This window comes from Malaya genurostris, chromosome 3 (genome assembly GCF_030247185.1).
Source record: "Malaya genurostris strain Urasoe2022 chromosome 3, Malgen_1.1, whole genome shotgun sequence".
NCBI classification, from domain to species: domain Eukaryota; kingdom Metazoa; phylum Arthropoda; class Insecta; order Diptera; family Culicidae; genus Malaya; species Malaya genurostris.
In genome coordinates, this window is record NC_080572.1 from 60,140,286 (window position 1) to 60,157,170 (window position 16,885).

Genomic DNA, 16,885 nt, shown 5'->3' on the forward strand with positions numbered 1-16,885 from the left:
AAACATAATTCAGGAACCTTATTTGGGAGTATACGACTTTTCATATGAATCTGATTTGGTAGAAAACGGTTGAGCCATCTCCGAGAAAATTGTGTGAAATTATTTGTCACACACGCATTTGCTGATCTCGACGAACTGATTCGAATAGTATATGGGTGTTATGTTATTCTAGCATTTACTGCTGTAAGTAGTTTAAATCAATATAATTATGGAATTGCTTTCAACTAAAAATGCTGCCATCATCTGGTTTACATGTCATATTCGAACGATTATGTTGCCAAAAACGAACCGTGCTAAAATCGGTCCGCGGCAAAATGTCATGAAAAAGGATACTGTACACAGTCTTTTTTGTACTTAGAAAAAATTGGATGTAACAGTATAAAAAATCATGTTTCACGTAGCTCCCAAGCATTACTTTGTCATACAGCGCTTAAAACTCCTAATGCTGGAATAGGGGAAAAAGTCGTTTACACAAAAATTTCGATAGCTCCGTTAAAAATGGACCGATTTTAACAATATATGGCTTGCTGGATAGCTATTTAAGTGTAAAAACATATCCTGTTTTCAAGGTCAATTGTGACAGTCATTGTCAAAAAACAAAACAAAAAAGAAAATTTTGACATAAAACTTTGTATAACTCAAAAAGCAAACATCCGATCTTAAAACCATTCAATAGCTTTCTGCGTGACGAGGAGACCTTTCATTAGAGACTAGTTTGATCAAAATCGGTTCAGCCCTCTCTGAGATCTCGACCTCTTTGTTGACAACACACATACAGACACACACACGGACATTTGTTCAGTTTGTCGAGCTGAATCGATTGGTATATGACATTCGGCCCTCCGGGCCTTGGAAAATTTTTCTAAAGTTTGAGCGAATTCTATACCTATTTTTTATATATAAAAACGTGTTTAATCCTTCTAGCAATGAGATGATACCTTTTTTATCAATCCGCATGAGTTTTTTGCATTAATATTCTTCGGTGTTTTAGTTCTCATGACATTATTTTAAGGTGACCGTGGACAGAAGCCAAGGGAAATAAATGTAAAAGTATTGGTGAAACAATACTTTTTTATATAGTAATAGTATTTGTGAGTAGAGAGGAATGAAATAATAATATTTGTGTGCTGAAAGGAATACAATTGCAAGAACAAAATGTAAACATTGAAACTATTCAAATCACCTAGCAGAACAGAGTGGACTTGTCTCATCTTCATGCTCATTCTGGAGTTAACAAATTGCAATCATGAGAATATAATGATTGTGCCAAAGAAGATAGTTTACTATTTGCCTTCGTTTGGTTCTTGGCATTTTTCTTACATTACAAAGTAAAAAGGAAGCTGTTACATTGATGGATTAAGTATAGTAACACCACACGAAATCAGAACAAACTCTGTTGCAATGGCTTTTTGTATTTATTTTAATTTTTGAACTCACATATTCGAAAAATACAAACCAACAAATTCTACATTTTCCATTTTGTCGACAACATCATCGTTTTCAGATAGGGAAGCAACCTCACCCAGAGAACAGTCAAGTGGAACTTGACGAGAGGGCTTGATGATAAATCGGCTATTTGCTCTGAAAAGAATTATCATGCAAACTTGAAGATATAATTTTATATAATGACGAAAATATTTTAGAACTTTACCTATTGATACCAAATTATTGGATCAAGTACAGTTTCTAAATTCTGTGGTATTGTTTTGAACCAGCACTTCTGGCAGTTCTTCCACTGTTTGAACTGATGAGTCCCACACATACTCGCTACCTAAAACACACTCTATCAACGTATTCCATCTATTTTTCTATTGATTTTCGCGAATGAGCGCTGCTTTCTTCTTCTTATATGGACGAGGCATTTCGAAAAGATTGCAATACTTGAACTGTTTATTAATTTTTTGCATTCCATAGCGATGGTAAATGAGACAACAGGGTTGCGGATAACTAGGAGGGGAAGCAGTATTTGAAATGGAAATTAGGCAAATGTTATCGTTTTTTTTTTAATATTGAAATTTTAGATGGTGGCGTATGAAAGTAGTTTTAATCCGTAATTTTAACTATATCAATGTGCTACTAATTAAAAATATTGCATTTTTAGTGCATTGCAAGGTTTTTTTTCTCTAATTGTGTATGGCATCACTGCTAATATAAAAGGGTTGTATTACCAATACTAAAGCAGCCCGGCAAACTTTTTATCGTGGATTTTCGGAAAATTTTCAAAACCAGAACTGTGAGTTATTCAAAGGTTTTATAACAAAATGTTTAAAGCAGATGATAAGTTCACCAGTGAAGAGCAACTATTTGCTGTATAGGGGTGCAAATCAGAAACTCAAGGATAAATACACGTAGAAATGTGGTCAGGTTTTAAACACTTACAGCTCAGTATATTTTGTATCAATTATTAATATAATTTCTTCGTTTGATTGAAAATATTTCTAAGTTTCGATTTGAATATATCAAACCACGTATTTTCAATTATATATAATTGAAATTTTGATTAGTAGCGAGCAGTGTCCTGTCCGGCATGTCGGATTTCCCTGCCATAGACGACGGTTTTGAAGGAGTGAGCGATATATCAAAGGGAAAGCATCGCTCTGATTGGTCAATCGATGCAAAAGCGAAGCTGTGGGAAGCACACGAATCTATAAATAGAAGCGTAATTAAAGCTAACATTCAGGGTTACCAGATATACGGATTTTTCAGTATACTACTGAATTTTAAGTGGAACGGTAAAATTTACTGAGTTTTATATGGATTTTGCAAAAAATACTGATTTCATACAGATTTTTAAGGGAGTCTGTTTTTCCATAATGTAATGATAAGGGAGCGTGATCAATCGGTTGGACAATCGGGCCGATTACGGCCGACAAATTTCACTGGGTTAAATCATTGAAAACATGCGCAAGTCGAACTCAGTAGAACTTATTAGCTCTTGAATTTCCAGTATGCACCCAAAGTTTGTAGTATATGTCATAATTTTTACGATAATAACTCAGTCATTTGTTTCGAGATTGACATAATTCCACAACCTATCGATACGGAAACATTTTACTTAAACATTGATGGCAACGTCGTTTCAGTATTTCAGTAGCGTACTATTGAAAAATTGTTTTGAATTGACCTATGTTTTCACGAGCCAATCACAGCATGCCATAAAGATGTCATCCTTTAGTCACTTTTGTCACTAGCTGCCTGTGAACGAAACATGTAGCTTATCTAGTGAATGGGTGACAAAACTGAGTTACATCCATTCGCTCGCTGGATAGTCACTTTTACTATCTATTAGTCTGCTGCATAGCGTGTTCGCTTGAGTATATTGAACACCGATCAGCTGTTGATTCTCCAGTAACTAGCAGGCCAATTTAGAACTATCGGCGATAGATATTTCATACCTATTTTAACGCGCATGAATCTCGGTGATTTGATGATGGATTTGCACACTTGATTCGAAAGCATTACTTGAATGTTGTAACTTAAAAATGAATTGATTTGTCGATGGGGCCGTGCGTATACGGGAAACTCAAATTTTTAGCGAAACGGTGGCTTGCTAACGGATTCGTGTTCGTTCGAAGTTGTGTTATAAAGATAATCATCGATACTTCTTTTTCATAAAAATGTGCAATCGACGATGATATATTAGTAACTGAAGGCTCTAACTTCCTAAAATTAGCTTTAGTTCAATATCATTTAGTAGCAAAATCATGCCTTCTTCTATTGAAATATATTTACGAAACCAATCAGCAGAAAAATGTAAAATTATTAGAGGCCTAGGTTTAATTTTAGACTCAAAACTTACTTTCGTGGAGCATTATAATACATTTGTCAATAAAGCAAATAGTATGTTAGGTTTCATTAAACGTTGCAGTTATAAATTTCAGGACTCTTACACAATAAAATTATTATATGCAACCTCTGCCAACTTTGGGATACTACACCATTTTATGGAACCCATGTACTTCCGTACACGAAGAACTCATCGAATATATCCAAAAACAATTTCTACTGTATGCGTTTCGTAGACTAAACTGGACTAGATTTCCTCTTCCATCATATAAAGCGCGTTGTATGCTCATAAACTTACAAACACTCGAGAAACGCCGCAAAATTACAACAATAAATAAATAAATAAATAAATAAACATTTCATGCTTCAAGCCGCCTCTTAGAAGTCGTCAAATATTCTCGGAAAAAATATAAGGCAATAATAATAATCCTGTTCATATTATGATGCGCTTTAGCAACGAAAACTGCCAAAAAAATGGTCTAATTATTTCCAGAAAACAAATAAAAGAAAAATTGAGACCAAATCGCAGAAATAATGAATAGTAGATAAGAAACCTTTGTCACCTTTTTTGTAAATTCGGAAAAATGCCTGCACAATTATTTGCCTATTTTTCAAATTTAAATCTGTTAATGGGAGAATTGGAAAATTGCATTTTTATGTCACCATGATCGGTCGTGCATCGTACACAACCCTGTAACTTTTTCGTATTAAATAAAAATTCCTTCAAAAAACAAAAAAAACCTTACATAAATTACGCAACAATTGATATAAAAAAGATATAATAGATGTAAAATAAGTTATACGGATTTATACAGATTTTTTCTCCCCTGTCTCCACTTCAACACAAGATGGAATACGGAAATTCAGTGCGCACGATCTGGCATCGCTGTTAACATTTCAGTCCTACGCGTAGCATGCTAAAGGGAAGGTTGTTGCTAGACAGCAAGACAAAAAGTGCCATAAAATAATTTGAAGCTTTAATTGGTATTGCTCTGATATTGTGTCATGCAAGCTCGGATGAAATTCCATGTTATGTCGAACGTCTGAGAAATTGACAACTATCCCAGGATAAATTATGAGTGCCTGAGATTATTTTCTAATTTATATAAAATATACTCGATTGATTATGTGAAAAAGTTTATCGCTTGAACCGAATCGCAAAATGGTAGATAAACTTAACACTACAAAAATAACTGCTTGCATACAAAACTTGAACACAAGCTTGGCGAAGAGAAGCTAAAATATCAAAATCGTATCGCAGGTATGTACAAAGATATAATTGCATACATTTAGGATCTTGATGTAATTTCATCGTTTATAAAACAAACAATGTTCGGTGTTGGTTCCGAATCAAGGTCAATCTAATGTCGTTTTCGTTTTTAAACTGCTACACCATGGCATGAATAAACGAACAAAAATGATGAAAACATAAACAGTAACCCTTGACTACAATAAACGATTCTATTGCACAGAGCTACACCGAACTTTTGATGAGTGCTACACCAGTGGTATCGGTGCAGAAAAAGTTAAGCACTGGTGTAGTACAATTGATAAAACGAACGGTTTCAGTGCTGCTTTCGCTACGCCTGTGTAGTGCAATTTAAAAACGAAAACGACATAAGCAGACTCTTGTGCAATTGCGGATTCAAAAGTGTGACGATTGATTGAACTGTTTGAGTGTAGATCATTAGAAATTTTGGTTGCCTTGTTCCACATCAATGGCTCGAACAAGCCCATGGGGCTGATCCTTGTAGTTTTTTGTGACAAAGTCGTCATTTACAGCAAGTTCCATTAAAATCTGAAAGGGCGTTTGCCAAAATTTGTTCGAAATTCATCAAAAGAGGTTCAAGGGTTATGTTGGTTATGATACGTATTCAGTTCCGCTCCGAAATCATATCACGGCTCACAAGATGGGTTTATTGGTAAACAAAGATGAAAGATACTAATAGAAAACTGTTTCTAAAAACAAAAACACGACGTGATGCGATACCGCATTCGAAAGTGATATTAGATGGCAAGCATCTAACCGAGATTTGGTAAACTTTTGGCATGACAGTGTTTAAATTGTTATACTAAACTTCGATGAATGGATGAGTAGTACAGTGAAGTATACTGAAACTCAACAAAATTTGTTTTATCGCTAATGTTTTTTTCGTTCGCCACTTGTACAGCTTTCAATTTAATTAACGGGGTACCGAGTGGTTCAATCATTTGCACTTTCACCGTTTCACCTTTTCAAGTCCGTGATGCAGCATCCGGAGCTGAAATCTAATCGTTTCAGTAGAGCAACGGCAAAAATTTATGCTTCATTGAACTGCGGAAGCACTTTGACATTTTTTCTATTATAGCACAAACACACAGACACAAAATGCGGTACGGCAACGAAGCTTTCGCTGCGCACTAAAATCACAATAACACGGAAGCCCGGGAATTGCTTTCGCTTCTTCGAGATAACGAATACCAACAACGATCACCGGAAGAATTCGAAAACTTTTCCCAATCATCTGCCCGGCACATCGAGCCGGTCTTCTTCCGTTTCAGCAACCGTAGCTGGTACGATGTTGTGTACGTAACCTTTTTTGAAGCTCGACTCGGAAGAATCAACAAACCGAGCAATCCGATGCCATTCGGCTATAGGCGCCCTCGATGGCGGCGGGATATCAGTGCTGCACTTTGAAATTACTTTCCCGCCAAAGTTTGTTCGTTTTCAAATAGTTCAGTTCGCTTCGGAAATCATTCGCTGACGCTGATGCTGCTTCTGTCTCCGAAGTCGACCGGATGCTTTATTGGCGACCAGTTTTGCTAATGCGGATGTTTGCTGATAATTAGTTTTGAAAATGCGGGCAATTGACGGAAATGTGCAAGCCTGTCATAGTTCGTGATTGGTTTTGTTTGTTGGCTGATTTTCGATTGAATTGTACATTACGATGTAGATCAGAATACGTAATTATCCGACAATTACCAACAATTGAATTTTATCAGTAAATTCGCTTTGGATTTACTGATTGCCACTCTGTCTAGATTGGATTTAGCGTACGGGTTAAATCTGGAAGTCGAATTTTGCAATATTTTCGTTAGTTTCTCAGATGCAATTAGATCCCCTCGAGCACGTATTATTGTAGTATTCTTTGTCTGTTGCTGATTGTTAGACCGAGTTTAAGTCCCTGAAAGCTTAGTCCGTTGATGGGCAAAGTTTTGTTTTTACGTTTCTAAACCTATTCCAAACTAATCCTCCAACGTTTTCATGCCAACTAACTGTTGCTAGAAAAGGAATCATTCTGTTAGCTACTGTCTGTTACTTCCTAATCCCCGGAAAGCTGCAGACCAAATAACCACCATTACGCAGTCGAGTGTGCTTACAAGCCGGAACGGCTGAGATCAGAACATACCTCTGGAAGTTGTTTCATTTTCCAAAGCTACCGAACTTGTATTAATAGGACTTTTTTCTGGAGACTGAGTGCTTAGCCTGCAGACCAAATATTTCAGCTGCTCAAATAAACGATAGAAATCATTGAAAAACAACTACAACCAATTACTCACCTGTCCAAGGCAATGGCCACTAAATGCAGGATGGATGCCGTACAGCACAGCACATCACTGGAGGTCCACATGTCGCACAGATCCGCCCCGAGCCGCCACTCGTTGGACACCTCGTAGACCGCCCCCAGGGGCATCACCAGACAGGCCACCAGCAGGTCGGCCACCGCCAACGATAATATCAGATGGTTGGCCACGCTTTGCAGGTTCCGTTCCAGCAGAATCGCCGCTATTACAAAAACGTTTCCTGTGGGCGGGGATGATAATGAAAAATTAGAATTGTGGGGATGCTAGCATTTGAAAATGGTCTCTCTCACGCTCGTTCTCTTCCTCTCTCTCTCTCTCCCTAAACTCAATGATATCGAAGACAAAATGTAAAGGGCACTTCAGGAATCAGGAATCAGAACAAATTGGCTCAAATGGCACATTCCCCTTGATATTTGAAGATTTGTGCCTTGCCATCAATTTGTTTTTATCATCATTTTTCCGATATATAAGAGGGAAGGATTGAAAGGAAATAGTCAGGTTTGGATCAGGAGGATGGGAAAAATTGACGACACAAAAACACATAAAAGCAGAAGTAAATTCTGCACCCCTAAGGGATGCTGAACAATCTGCTGGGGATCACATTTAGTGGAAGCAGAAATAAATTCTGAACCTCTACGAGGTCCCGAACAATCTGTTGTAAAACTTATTTATTTTTGTTACTATGTGCGTTCTTTCTGATGAACGATGCACAGTTTATAAAACGTCCAACCCCCGAGAGGATTTAGAGATTTTACAAAAGCGACACCATTCTGCACTCCAGGAAGAATGCAGAACGATTCGAAGTATGTACGAGCAAAAGTAAATTCGGTATCCCATAAAGGATGCCAAACAATCTGCTAAACCCTATTTAAGGTGAATACAGAAAGGATTCATTCAATCCAGGAAGAACGATGAACCCTTTTGACTATAGCTCCTTACCACATTGAGTGAGAAACGAGAGAATATTCTTTAATTGTAGCTCCGCATACACAGACTCAACCATGTATGGAGAACCAAAAACCCGGATACGTAGTTGCGTCAATGCGGGATAGTTACATATCAGATGATATGAAGTATCATAATCGCATTCACACAAATCACACGAATAATACTCAGCACGTTGAATAGTAGCCATGCGATAATTGAGTTTGCAATGTCCAGTCAGAGCTCTGACCAGAATACTGCAATGATGCTTGGAGAAATGCAGCCCATTCATTTCCAGTAATACCAGAATGGCCGGGTACCCATAAGAAGTAAACAGTATTTGAAATGCTGAGGTCTTCAATTTGAGTTCGACCGTGAATCATTCGAACTGAGTGCTTTTAAGGCTGCCTGACTGTCGGAACAAAAATAAATTCATTTACCACTGATCCTCTGCTGAAGTGTCGATTGTATTCCACACAGAATCGCGTAGATTTCTGCTTGGAACACAGTACAGTATCTACCAAGTGAATGAGACTGCTCTAGCCTCATTTCACGACAGTAGACACCAGCACCAGCACGACCGTGCAACAGAGAACCGTCCTTTTAACGAACCATGTTTTCATCAAGTTAGCGTTCTAAATATCCAGACAACCATTCCTCACGAAGAGGATAGCTCACATAGAATGTTTTGAAAGGAAAACTGCATGTGATAGTTAGGTAACTAGGAGCGAGTAAATACTCATCCCACGTAACCATTTGAGACCACAAGCGAGTGTGGCTAGTAGCATAGTCTACAGGGTTACTGTTCCAAAGCCCTGTAACCTTAAGACGGTATGCACAAGATAATGCTTCTTGTTTTAGGAACACATGTAGTGGTTTAATACACAGTAGCGCCTCTAGAGCAGCAGTAGGAGTTGTCGTGAATGCTCCTGTCATCGCCATTAGGACCATCCTTTGGAGATGATTTAGCTTTGACTGAACTGTCGCGACTTCTCCTTTCTGCCACCATGCAAGACATCCATATGCTAAAATTGGTCTAACAATAGTTGTGTAGATCCAATGAATATATCTGGGTTTGAGTCCCCATGATTTTCCAAAAGCTCGTCTGCATTGGCCGAAAGCCATGCAAGCTCTTTTAATCCTGAAGTCAATGTGAGCAGACCAATTCAGTTTTGAGTCAAGAATAACCCCGACGTATTTAACTTGATCGACCACAGCGACCTCTGAACCAAAGAACTGCAACGGACGAGCTCCTGTAATTATCCTACGATGAGTGAAAAGCACCATTTGATGTTTTGCCCGGATTTACAGATAATCCAACCTGACAACACCATTGTTCAACAGATCGCAGGGCTGGCTGCATTAAATCAAAGAGAGTGTTAATGCTTATACCGGTCATCAATATATGATAATCGTCGGCAAAACCATAAGTCGGAAATCCAAGGTTATTAAGTTTCCTTAACAAACCATCAGCGACTAGGTTCCATAAAAGTGGGGATAGTACACCACCTTGAGGAAAAACCCAAGATATTCCGTTCACGACTGCAATGTTTAACTTTCTGCAGCCATTCAGCCATCGGCACGGAAATACACCTTGACTTAGGAGTTCCTATTTTTGTGGCCTTTTACGACATGGAACAGGAAACCAGTGGATCAATTCTTGGTAAAAAATAATTCCGCCGGATACGGCTTACCTGTTTGGTGGACTTATACCACCGGTACAGGTGGACCGTAGCTTTATTCTTAGCCAGTTGGGAAACCGCTACCGACACTACACGGCTATCTAGGCTGCTCAGAGAGGGAAGTTGACATTGATGGTCAACTTCCATGGATGGCCGAGCAGCCGAAAACTCTCTTCCTAAATTCAATGATATCGAAGACAAAATCTAAAGGGCAGTTATAAAACATTTGAAAAAATTTACTGGCAAGCTATGCAAAATAGAGTATTACAGTGGGGTCTCTCGAACAAAGCGGATTCGGTTTAGCCGGCATTCGTTGTTGCCGGATGCGTTATTGCCGGAGAAAACCGCGATATACGAGACCCAGAGCATATCCAAGGATGGATCATTGTAATCTGTTGATACGAAAGAAGAGGAGGTTTTATGCCTGCTGGAGAGAGAGAATTTTGCCAAATTTCATCTCCATCGGGCTTTTCCCTGCTCCCAAAATAAACAAAATAAAAAAAAATATCGAATTTCGACTGATTTGGGCTGTGAGCGGTTATCTCGCTTCTGACAACAGATAGCATCATACAGTCTTCGGCAAACTTGTTGTAGTTATTTGAGCCCACAATATGTCGAGTCATTTGGTAGACAATAAGTTAAGAACTACTCCTGCAGGGGTGCTGCGAAAAATGCACGAAAAAAGTTCATTTGCTTACAATAGACAAAACGATTTTGGAGAATGAATTGGGAATTGGAGAATTCTAAGTTTGTTAAACGGCAAATATTTTAACTTGGACTCACTCCATCAGATGTAATTAGTATGCTTGAATACACATTTTAATTATAGGAATTATGCTCTAATCAAAAAACTTAAAAATATTGGATAGCTTTGTTTATTGGAAAGTTTTTAGGAATGTCACACACAATGAAAACCATATTAGTTGAAGACATGTTCATCGAATGGCGCTGTGGGGTCACAATTTTACGGTGAAAAATATATTATTTGTTATCTCTAAAACCTGATGATATAGAATGTCTATGTTTATAGATAGAATATTTTGCAGTTCAAAACAGATTGAATTGTGTAAACAGTAGTACAGATTTATTTCAGTTGGAGGCGCTAGTGTATAATTATTAGTTGAAGACTCGTGTTAATCAAGATCGTGTTGATTTATAAAGATCGTTTCTTTGAGAAGGTGCTGTTAGATGATTGAAAAAACCGCTGTCACTTTTTCACGTTTTTAAGAAACAATAACTTAGTTAAATTATGCTGAGATAATGCTACAAAATTCTAGATAGATCCTTCCGATTTATAAAACTTTTATGAAAACTCATGAATTGAGTATATGTTAGTATACAGAACCGTACTGTCTCCAGGAAGTTTTTTGTGTTTGTTTAGGCTGAACGTGTGGAGTTATTTTAATTGCAATTAGTTGAGAACTGTCACACCAGATACGCATTGAAGAAAGCACGAAGAAATTGTATTTCTTTTAATACCCCGCGTAACGATATTACTGATTCTTATATGTATTTGGAAAGGTAGTCATCCTGAACCAGTTTTTGTGTAAAACATCAATTTTGCGCAAAACATGAATGTATTTATTTTTGCCTTTCTGGTATAAAAAGGTTATGCAATCACTTGAAAAATCGACTAACAAAAATTGGCGGAGGGCCAAGTGTCACATATCACATGTGTGTATGTGTGAGTATATGTCAAATAATCTTACTAGTTTTTCTCGGAAATGGCTGAACCGATTTTAACAAACTTAGATTCAAATGAAAGGTCTCGTATTTCCATAGGGATCCGATTTCCGGTTCCGGAGTTATAGGGTAAAGTGTGGTAAATATTGTATGACGGTTTAAAGTGGCGAAACAAAAACCGTAAAAAAATCCAAACTGAACTCAAAACTACACAAATTGACAGCCATTATCAGTAGGCAGCTAAACAAACCGATTCTGGCTATCCTAGCTCCCGCTTCTAGATTGATGACGGGAGATAATAGTCATATGCTCAAAAATTGATCTTACTCACTTTTCTCCAAGATTGCAGAACCGATATTCCCCATTTTACGGTCGGATTCAACAAAAATTCAAACTTGGATTGACTGCTTAAAATTCTCAGTTTCCAATAGTTATGCATGTGTAATACAAAATTTCTTTGGCCGACCAGGATTTGATGGTTGCTGAAAAACACAAGTTGATTCCATTCGCATCTGCAGGCATCAAAATAATGGAAAATGCTCTGGGGGAAATGATTGTTGTTGGGTATACAGGTCCAACATTCATTGCCATCAGATCCGGAAAACACTTCTCATCAACGGCATATTCTCATACTCTGGATTTGGAAACATATTGTTGACTTAGAACAATTTAATGACATCACCAAGTTTCAAAATGATGTGAAGTCATTTTGCATTGTCACTGTGGGCGGTGGACCGGACGAAAATGTTCGGTACCAAAAAGTCATAAACATTGGTGTGCATCATTTCTTGAAATAGAATCTGGATGCAATATTTACTGCTACCAACGCACCTGGTAGGAGCGCTTTCAACCATGTCACGAGAAGGATGGCATTCCTAAATCCAACGGTAAAACAATTGACTTGGAACTGGAAAAGAAAAATTACATGCACTGTGGAGAAACTTTGGCTGAAATATGGAGTTCACTCGAAACTGACAAACATACAACTGTGACGATCCCGAAACATCGGAAGTAAATACTGAAGAAATTCTCCAGAAAGATTCAAAATGAGCACAGCAACATTTCAGAACCAGCCAATATTTCACCCAGATCGTAAAATGTGGTAATTCAAGTTCAAGTTACCTGAAGTTAAATTTTCAACATTTTATCGGAAAGATTTCTGCCCACTTCCATTCCAATTGATAAAGGATTGAAAATTCCTTCACCAAACGAACTAAATAGCAGTTCAAGTTAAATAAAATATGTTACCAACCCCTGTTGATCCTTTCCATATTCCATGTGATGTATTTTGTTCGTTAGTGCAGACAGATTTAAAAGCCAGAATATGCAAAACATCCAAATTTCCTACAAAAAAGCGTGACGTCTTTTATGGACAGCCCCTAAATAAAACACCTGATCTGATATGCTTGTGACCTTCTCGAAATATGACTGCTCCTGCTTGGAGAAACTCTAACGCACTTCATCAGTTGTTCAGCTTATTTACAAAACACAATTTGTATGCAATCCCATTCCGAAATCAGAAACAGAAGCGAAAAAAAAGTTTGAAAAATATTATGGGGCTGTTGATGCTATAGGTTACACCGTGAGATAGAGGTTTTAAGAGTCACGTGATGGTCAAAACTTCACTGCCGATAAAGCACGCACCATATAAAATGGACGATGAAACCAGGGTAAAATAAATTACAACAATAATAATACATAAAATACAGCCTGAGTAAAGGTACTATGGAAATTTTTTAATTGCTCCGATTATAGAGGTTTTTACTTCAAGGTCATTTTCTCTTCGGGCTAGAAAAACTTTCTGACTCTATGTGCTGGGTTGGGAATCGAACCCAGGCGGGTTGCGTGACAGGCATAATAGAAAAATTAATTTAACGAAGCGTTTCACTCGGTATTATCGTGATATGGGAAGCGTTACGTAATGTTAAAGACGCTAGAAAATGTTACATACGATAATTTTCTTAAATTGAGCGTTTTAAATCATATGAGGTATGAGCAATTCCAGAAATGCTTAGCAGATCATCAGACTCGACCTTCTCCGATTTGGATGAAATTTTGCACATGGCTTCAGAAACCAAAAATTCATTTTTTTTCAGTGTATATTTTTTTAGAGTGCCCAATCGATTCCCTACAACTTCTTCCTGAACGCCATTTTTGTACAATTAACGGTTTCCGAGTTACAACGATTTGAAAAAGGCAATTTTGGTGAAATGCAAAAATACATACGCACTTTTTAAAAATCAGTCGTGAGTCGGATTGGCCTCTAAATCGGTTCAAAACTTATGGTTTGCCATACTGAAGCCATGTGCAAAGTTTCATCCAAATCGGAGAAGGTCGATTCTGATTTTGTCACTTTTTCGTCTACTCATTCCTGGAATTGCTCGTATATTAAACACTGTTATAAGAGTTAGATTCCGTTGTTACGATGCGTTACTTTTAAGGAAGTTATTGGCATTACGAAGCATCTCATGCGTTACTTTTAAGTAAGTTATAAACGTAACGAAGCGTCACATGCGTTACTTTTTTGTGTTTTATGTGTTACGAAGCGTTACATGTGTTACTTTATTGTGAGTGATAGGCGTTATTTTTAAGTAAGTTATAAACGTCACGAAGCGTTACCTGCGTTACTTTTTTGTAAGTTATTGTCGTTACGAAGCGTCACATACGTTACTTTTTCGTGAATCATAAGCGTTACGAAGCGTTTTATGTGTTACTTTTTTGTGAGTCATAGGCGTTACGAAGCGTTATATGCGTTACTTTTGAGTAAGTTATAGGCGTTACGGAGCGTTACATGCGTTACTTTTTCGTAGGTTATGGGCGTTATGAAGTGTCACATGTTTAACTGTTTAATAAGTTATGGACGTTACGGAGCTTTACATTCGTTACTGTTTTGTAAGTTATAGGTGTTACGAAGCGTTTAATTAATTACTTTTTCCTATAGGCGTTACAAAGTGTTACATACGTTACTTTTTCATGAGTTATAGGCGCTACCAAGGGTTACATTTGTTACTTTTTTTGTGAGTCATATGCGTTATGAAGTGGTACATGCGTTACTTTGAGTAAGTTATAGGCGTTACGGAGCGTTACAAGCGTTACTTTTTTATAAATTAAAGGCGTTTCGTGAGTAGAAGTGTTACATAGGTTACTTTTTCATGAGCTATAGGCGCTACGAGAGAGTTGACATCACTGGGAGTACGGAGCGGTGTCTAAGTGCTGCTCTCAAAAAAGGCTAATTATAATGTGTTGTTTGATACGTATAGTTAAAAATTTGGTCGAAACAGTTATTTTGAGTGATAGTGGAGGTGTGGCAAATGTGTGTTTAGTAGGGAGAGTGCTATTTATTGAACAATGTTGTTGTTGTTCGCAAAACTAAAAATGCTCAAACGGCGGAAACTGAGAATTTACCACTATTTATTTTATTATTATTTTATTTATTTCGAGCTTGAAAAAAAATTTGGAACGGGAAAAATCAGATTTTCGTTAGTTTTTCCTAAAAGATCGTCAATAATGATATGCATAAAATAATCCACAAACTTCACAAAATTCGAGGGTGTAAAATTTATCGAAATTGGTCAAGTAACAACTGAGCTATGATAGCTCAAAGTTACCGTTCCAACTTTTTTTGAGGCTTGGTGCTCCGCGTTACTTTTTTAGGCTTGGTATAAGGAGTGTTAATCAATGTATCATTGTTCTTCATCACCACCTTTAACATAGTAGATACAAATTTGGAATGTTACGAATATCACAAGCAAATTAGCATCATTACACAACACTATTGACTCTGAAATCCTAGATCGAAATGACAAATTGAAGCTCACAAAAAAAACAGTACGGATCCTTGAAAACGAATACAACAATCCGTTTCTGTCACCGGAATCAGAAAAAAAAAACGCGTGATTCATCGGGCAACAACTTCATTCGGTTGTGTTGTCGCTGTCATAATTTGTCATTGTATCTGTCTTACCCGAGCGATAACAGACTCATCAAATAAACTGTCCCTGTAGAATTTGGACGCCGTTTGTGCTCGATGTTGTCGGTGACATCGGCACCGGCACCGGTAATAAATTACTCTTCAGCCTGGTTAATGATTTGATTAATTCTGGCTTCATCCCCATTCCGTTCCATCTCAATCACCGATAGTAACGATGCGAGTCCTGCCGTACCAGAGGCATGGAAACACCCGAATCAGTTGGCTGATTGCCAACAGGAATTCCGTTTAATCGACCACAAGGATGGATCGGTTCGGTTCAGATCCTGTTGACAGACATGATGGAATTCGATTGGGCAACAATCAATCATGGCAATAAAGTGGCGCAGTTTTCCCACCCGATACTGTGAAGTATCCCTTCCCGGAGAAAAATGACTTGCGGCTACGAGTGGCGCCAGTCGTGCTGATCTCAATTTGATTCTGTGAATGTGAGGGGTTAATTGAAAAGTTTTTCATCACTCGTTTGATGGTTCGCCCGGGTGGTGTTTCGTGTAACTAATTTTCTAATGGTACTGCGTTGGTATTAAGCGCTCCGGTTCAAAATAGATTTCAGTACAGAAAGTTGTTTAAGTGATATTCAAATCTCATTCTCAAGTTGTTTTTGCAAACTCACTGAATAGTAAATGAGTCTAAATTATACATTATTAAAAAAACGAATATAGTTAGACTTTTCCATTTGAAACCGACGACTCTAGGCCTTCGCAATTCTGGGGTATTGAAACTAATTATCTCGCATTTTTCAATCCTTTCGAAAGCTATTTACCAATTTCAGAAATGAGAAGTGTTACTATCATTGTAGTTTTGATTTGCAATAAAAATCATAGAAATTCGCATTTTCGATCATTGTTTTTACTCGGTTAGACAAAACAATACAGCGAACTCGTATAATTGATTGAGCTTAGAATTTCTGTTTATATAAGAGGATATAAACATTTTATATATTTATTACACTTTGCCTGGATTCCTTCAAAGTGATGTGAGTTTTTTGTTATATGTTGAACCTGAGAATTTTGCTTGATCAGACCATGTCAATTCCAAGCCATTGAATTTGATAATGTGAATATTGTTTAGTTTAACAAAAGAAGCTCTTGGCTTATGAGGAAAGATAAATAATTGCGTTTGCATTTGGCTTAAATTTCCATTTTAACAGATAATTGTTGAAAATATTTAAGCTTCTTTGTAGGCGACTGCAGATCACTCTTAGATTTCTACCTGTGGCTAACAGACTTCTGTCGTCACAGAATAGCGATTTCTGACA

The 16,885-nt window shown here is 37.4% G+C and overlaps 1 protein-coding gene across 5 annotated transcripts in view; it reads right to left on the bottom strand.

The window, feature by feature from the left end:
* LOC131434636 (5-hydroxytryptamine receptor-like) overlaps positions 1–16,885 on the bottom strand; it is a 460,874-nt gene that overhangs the window by 98,214 nt on the left and 345,775 nt on the right. For all 5 annotated transcript variants that reach the window (XM_058601566.1, XM_058601570.1, XM_058601568.1 and 2 more), the window contains exon 4: positions 7,327–7,570. In XM_058601566.1, the coding sequence (XP_058457549.1) occupies positions 7,327–7,570 (244 nt within the window). The remainder of the gene's footprint in view (positions 1–7,326; positions 7,571–16,885) is intronic.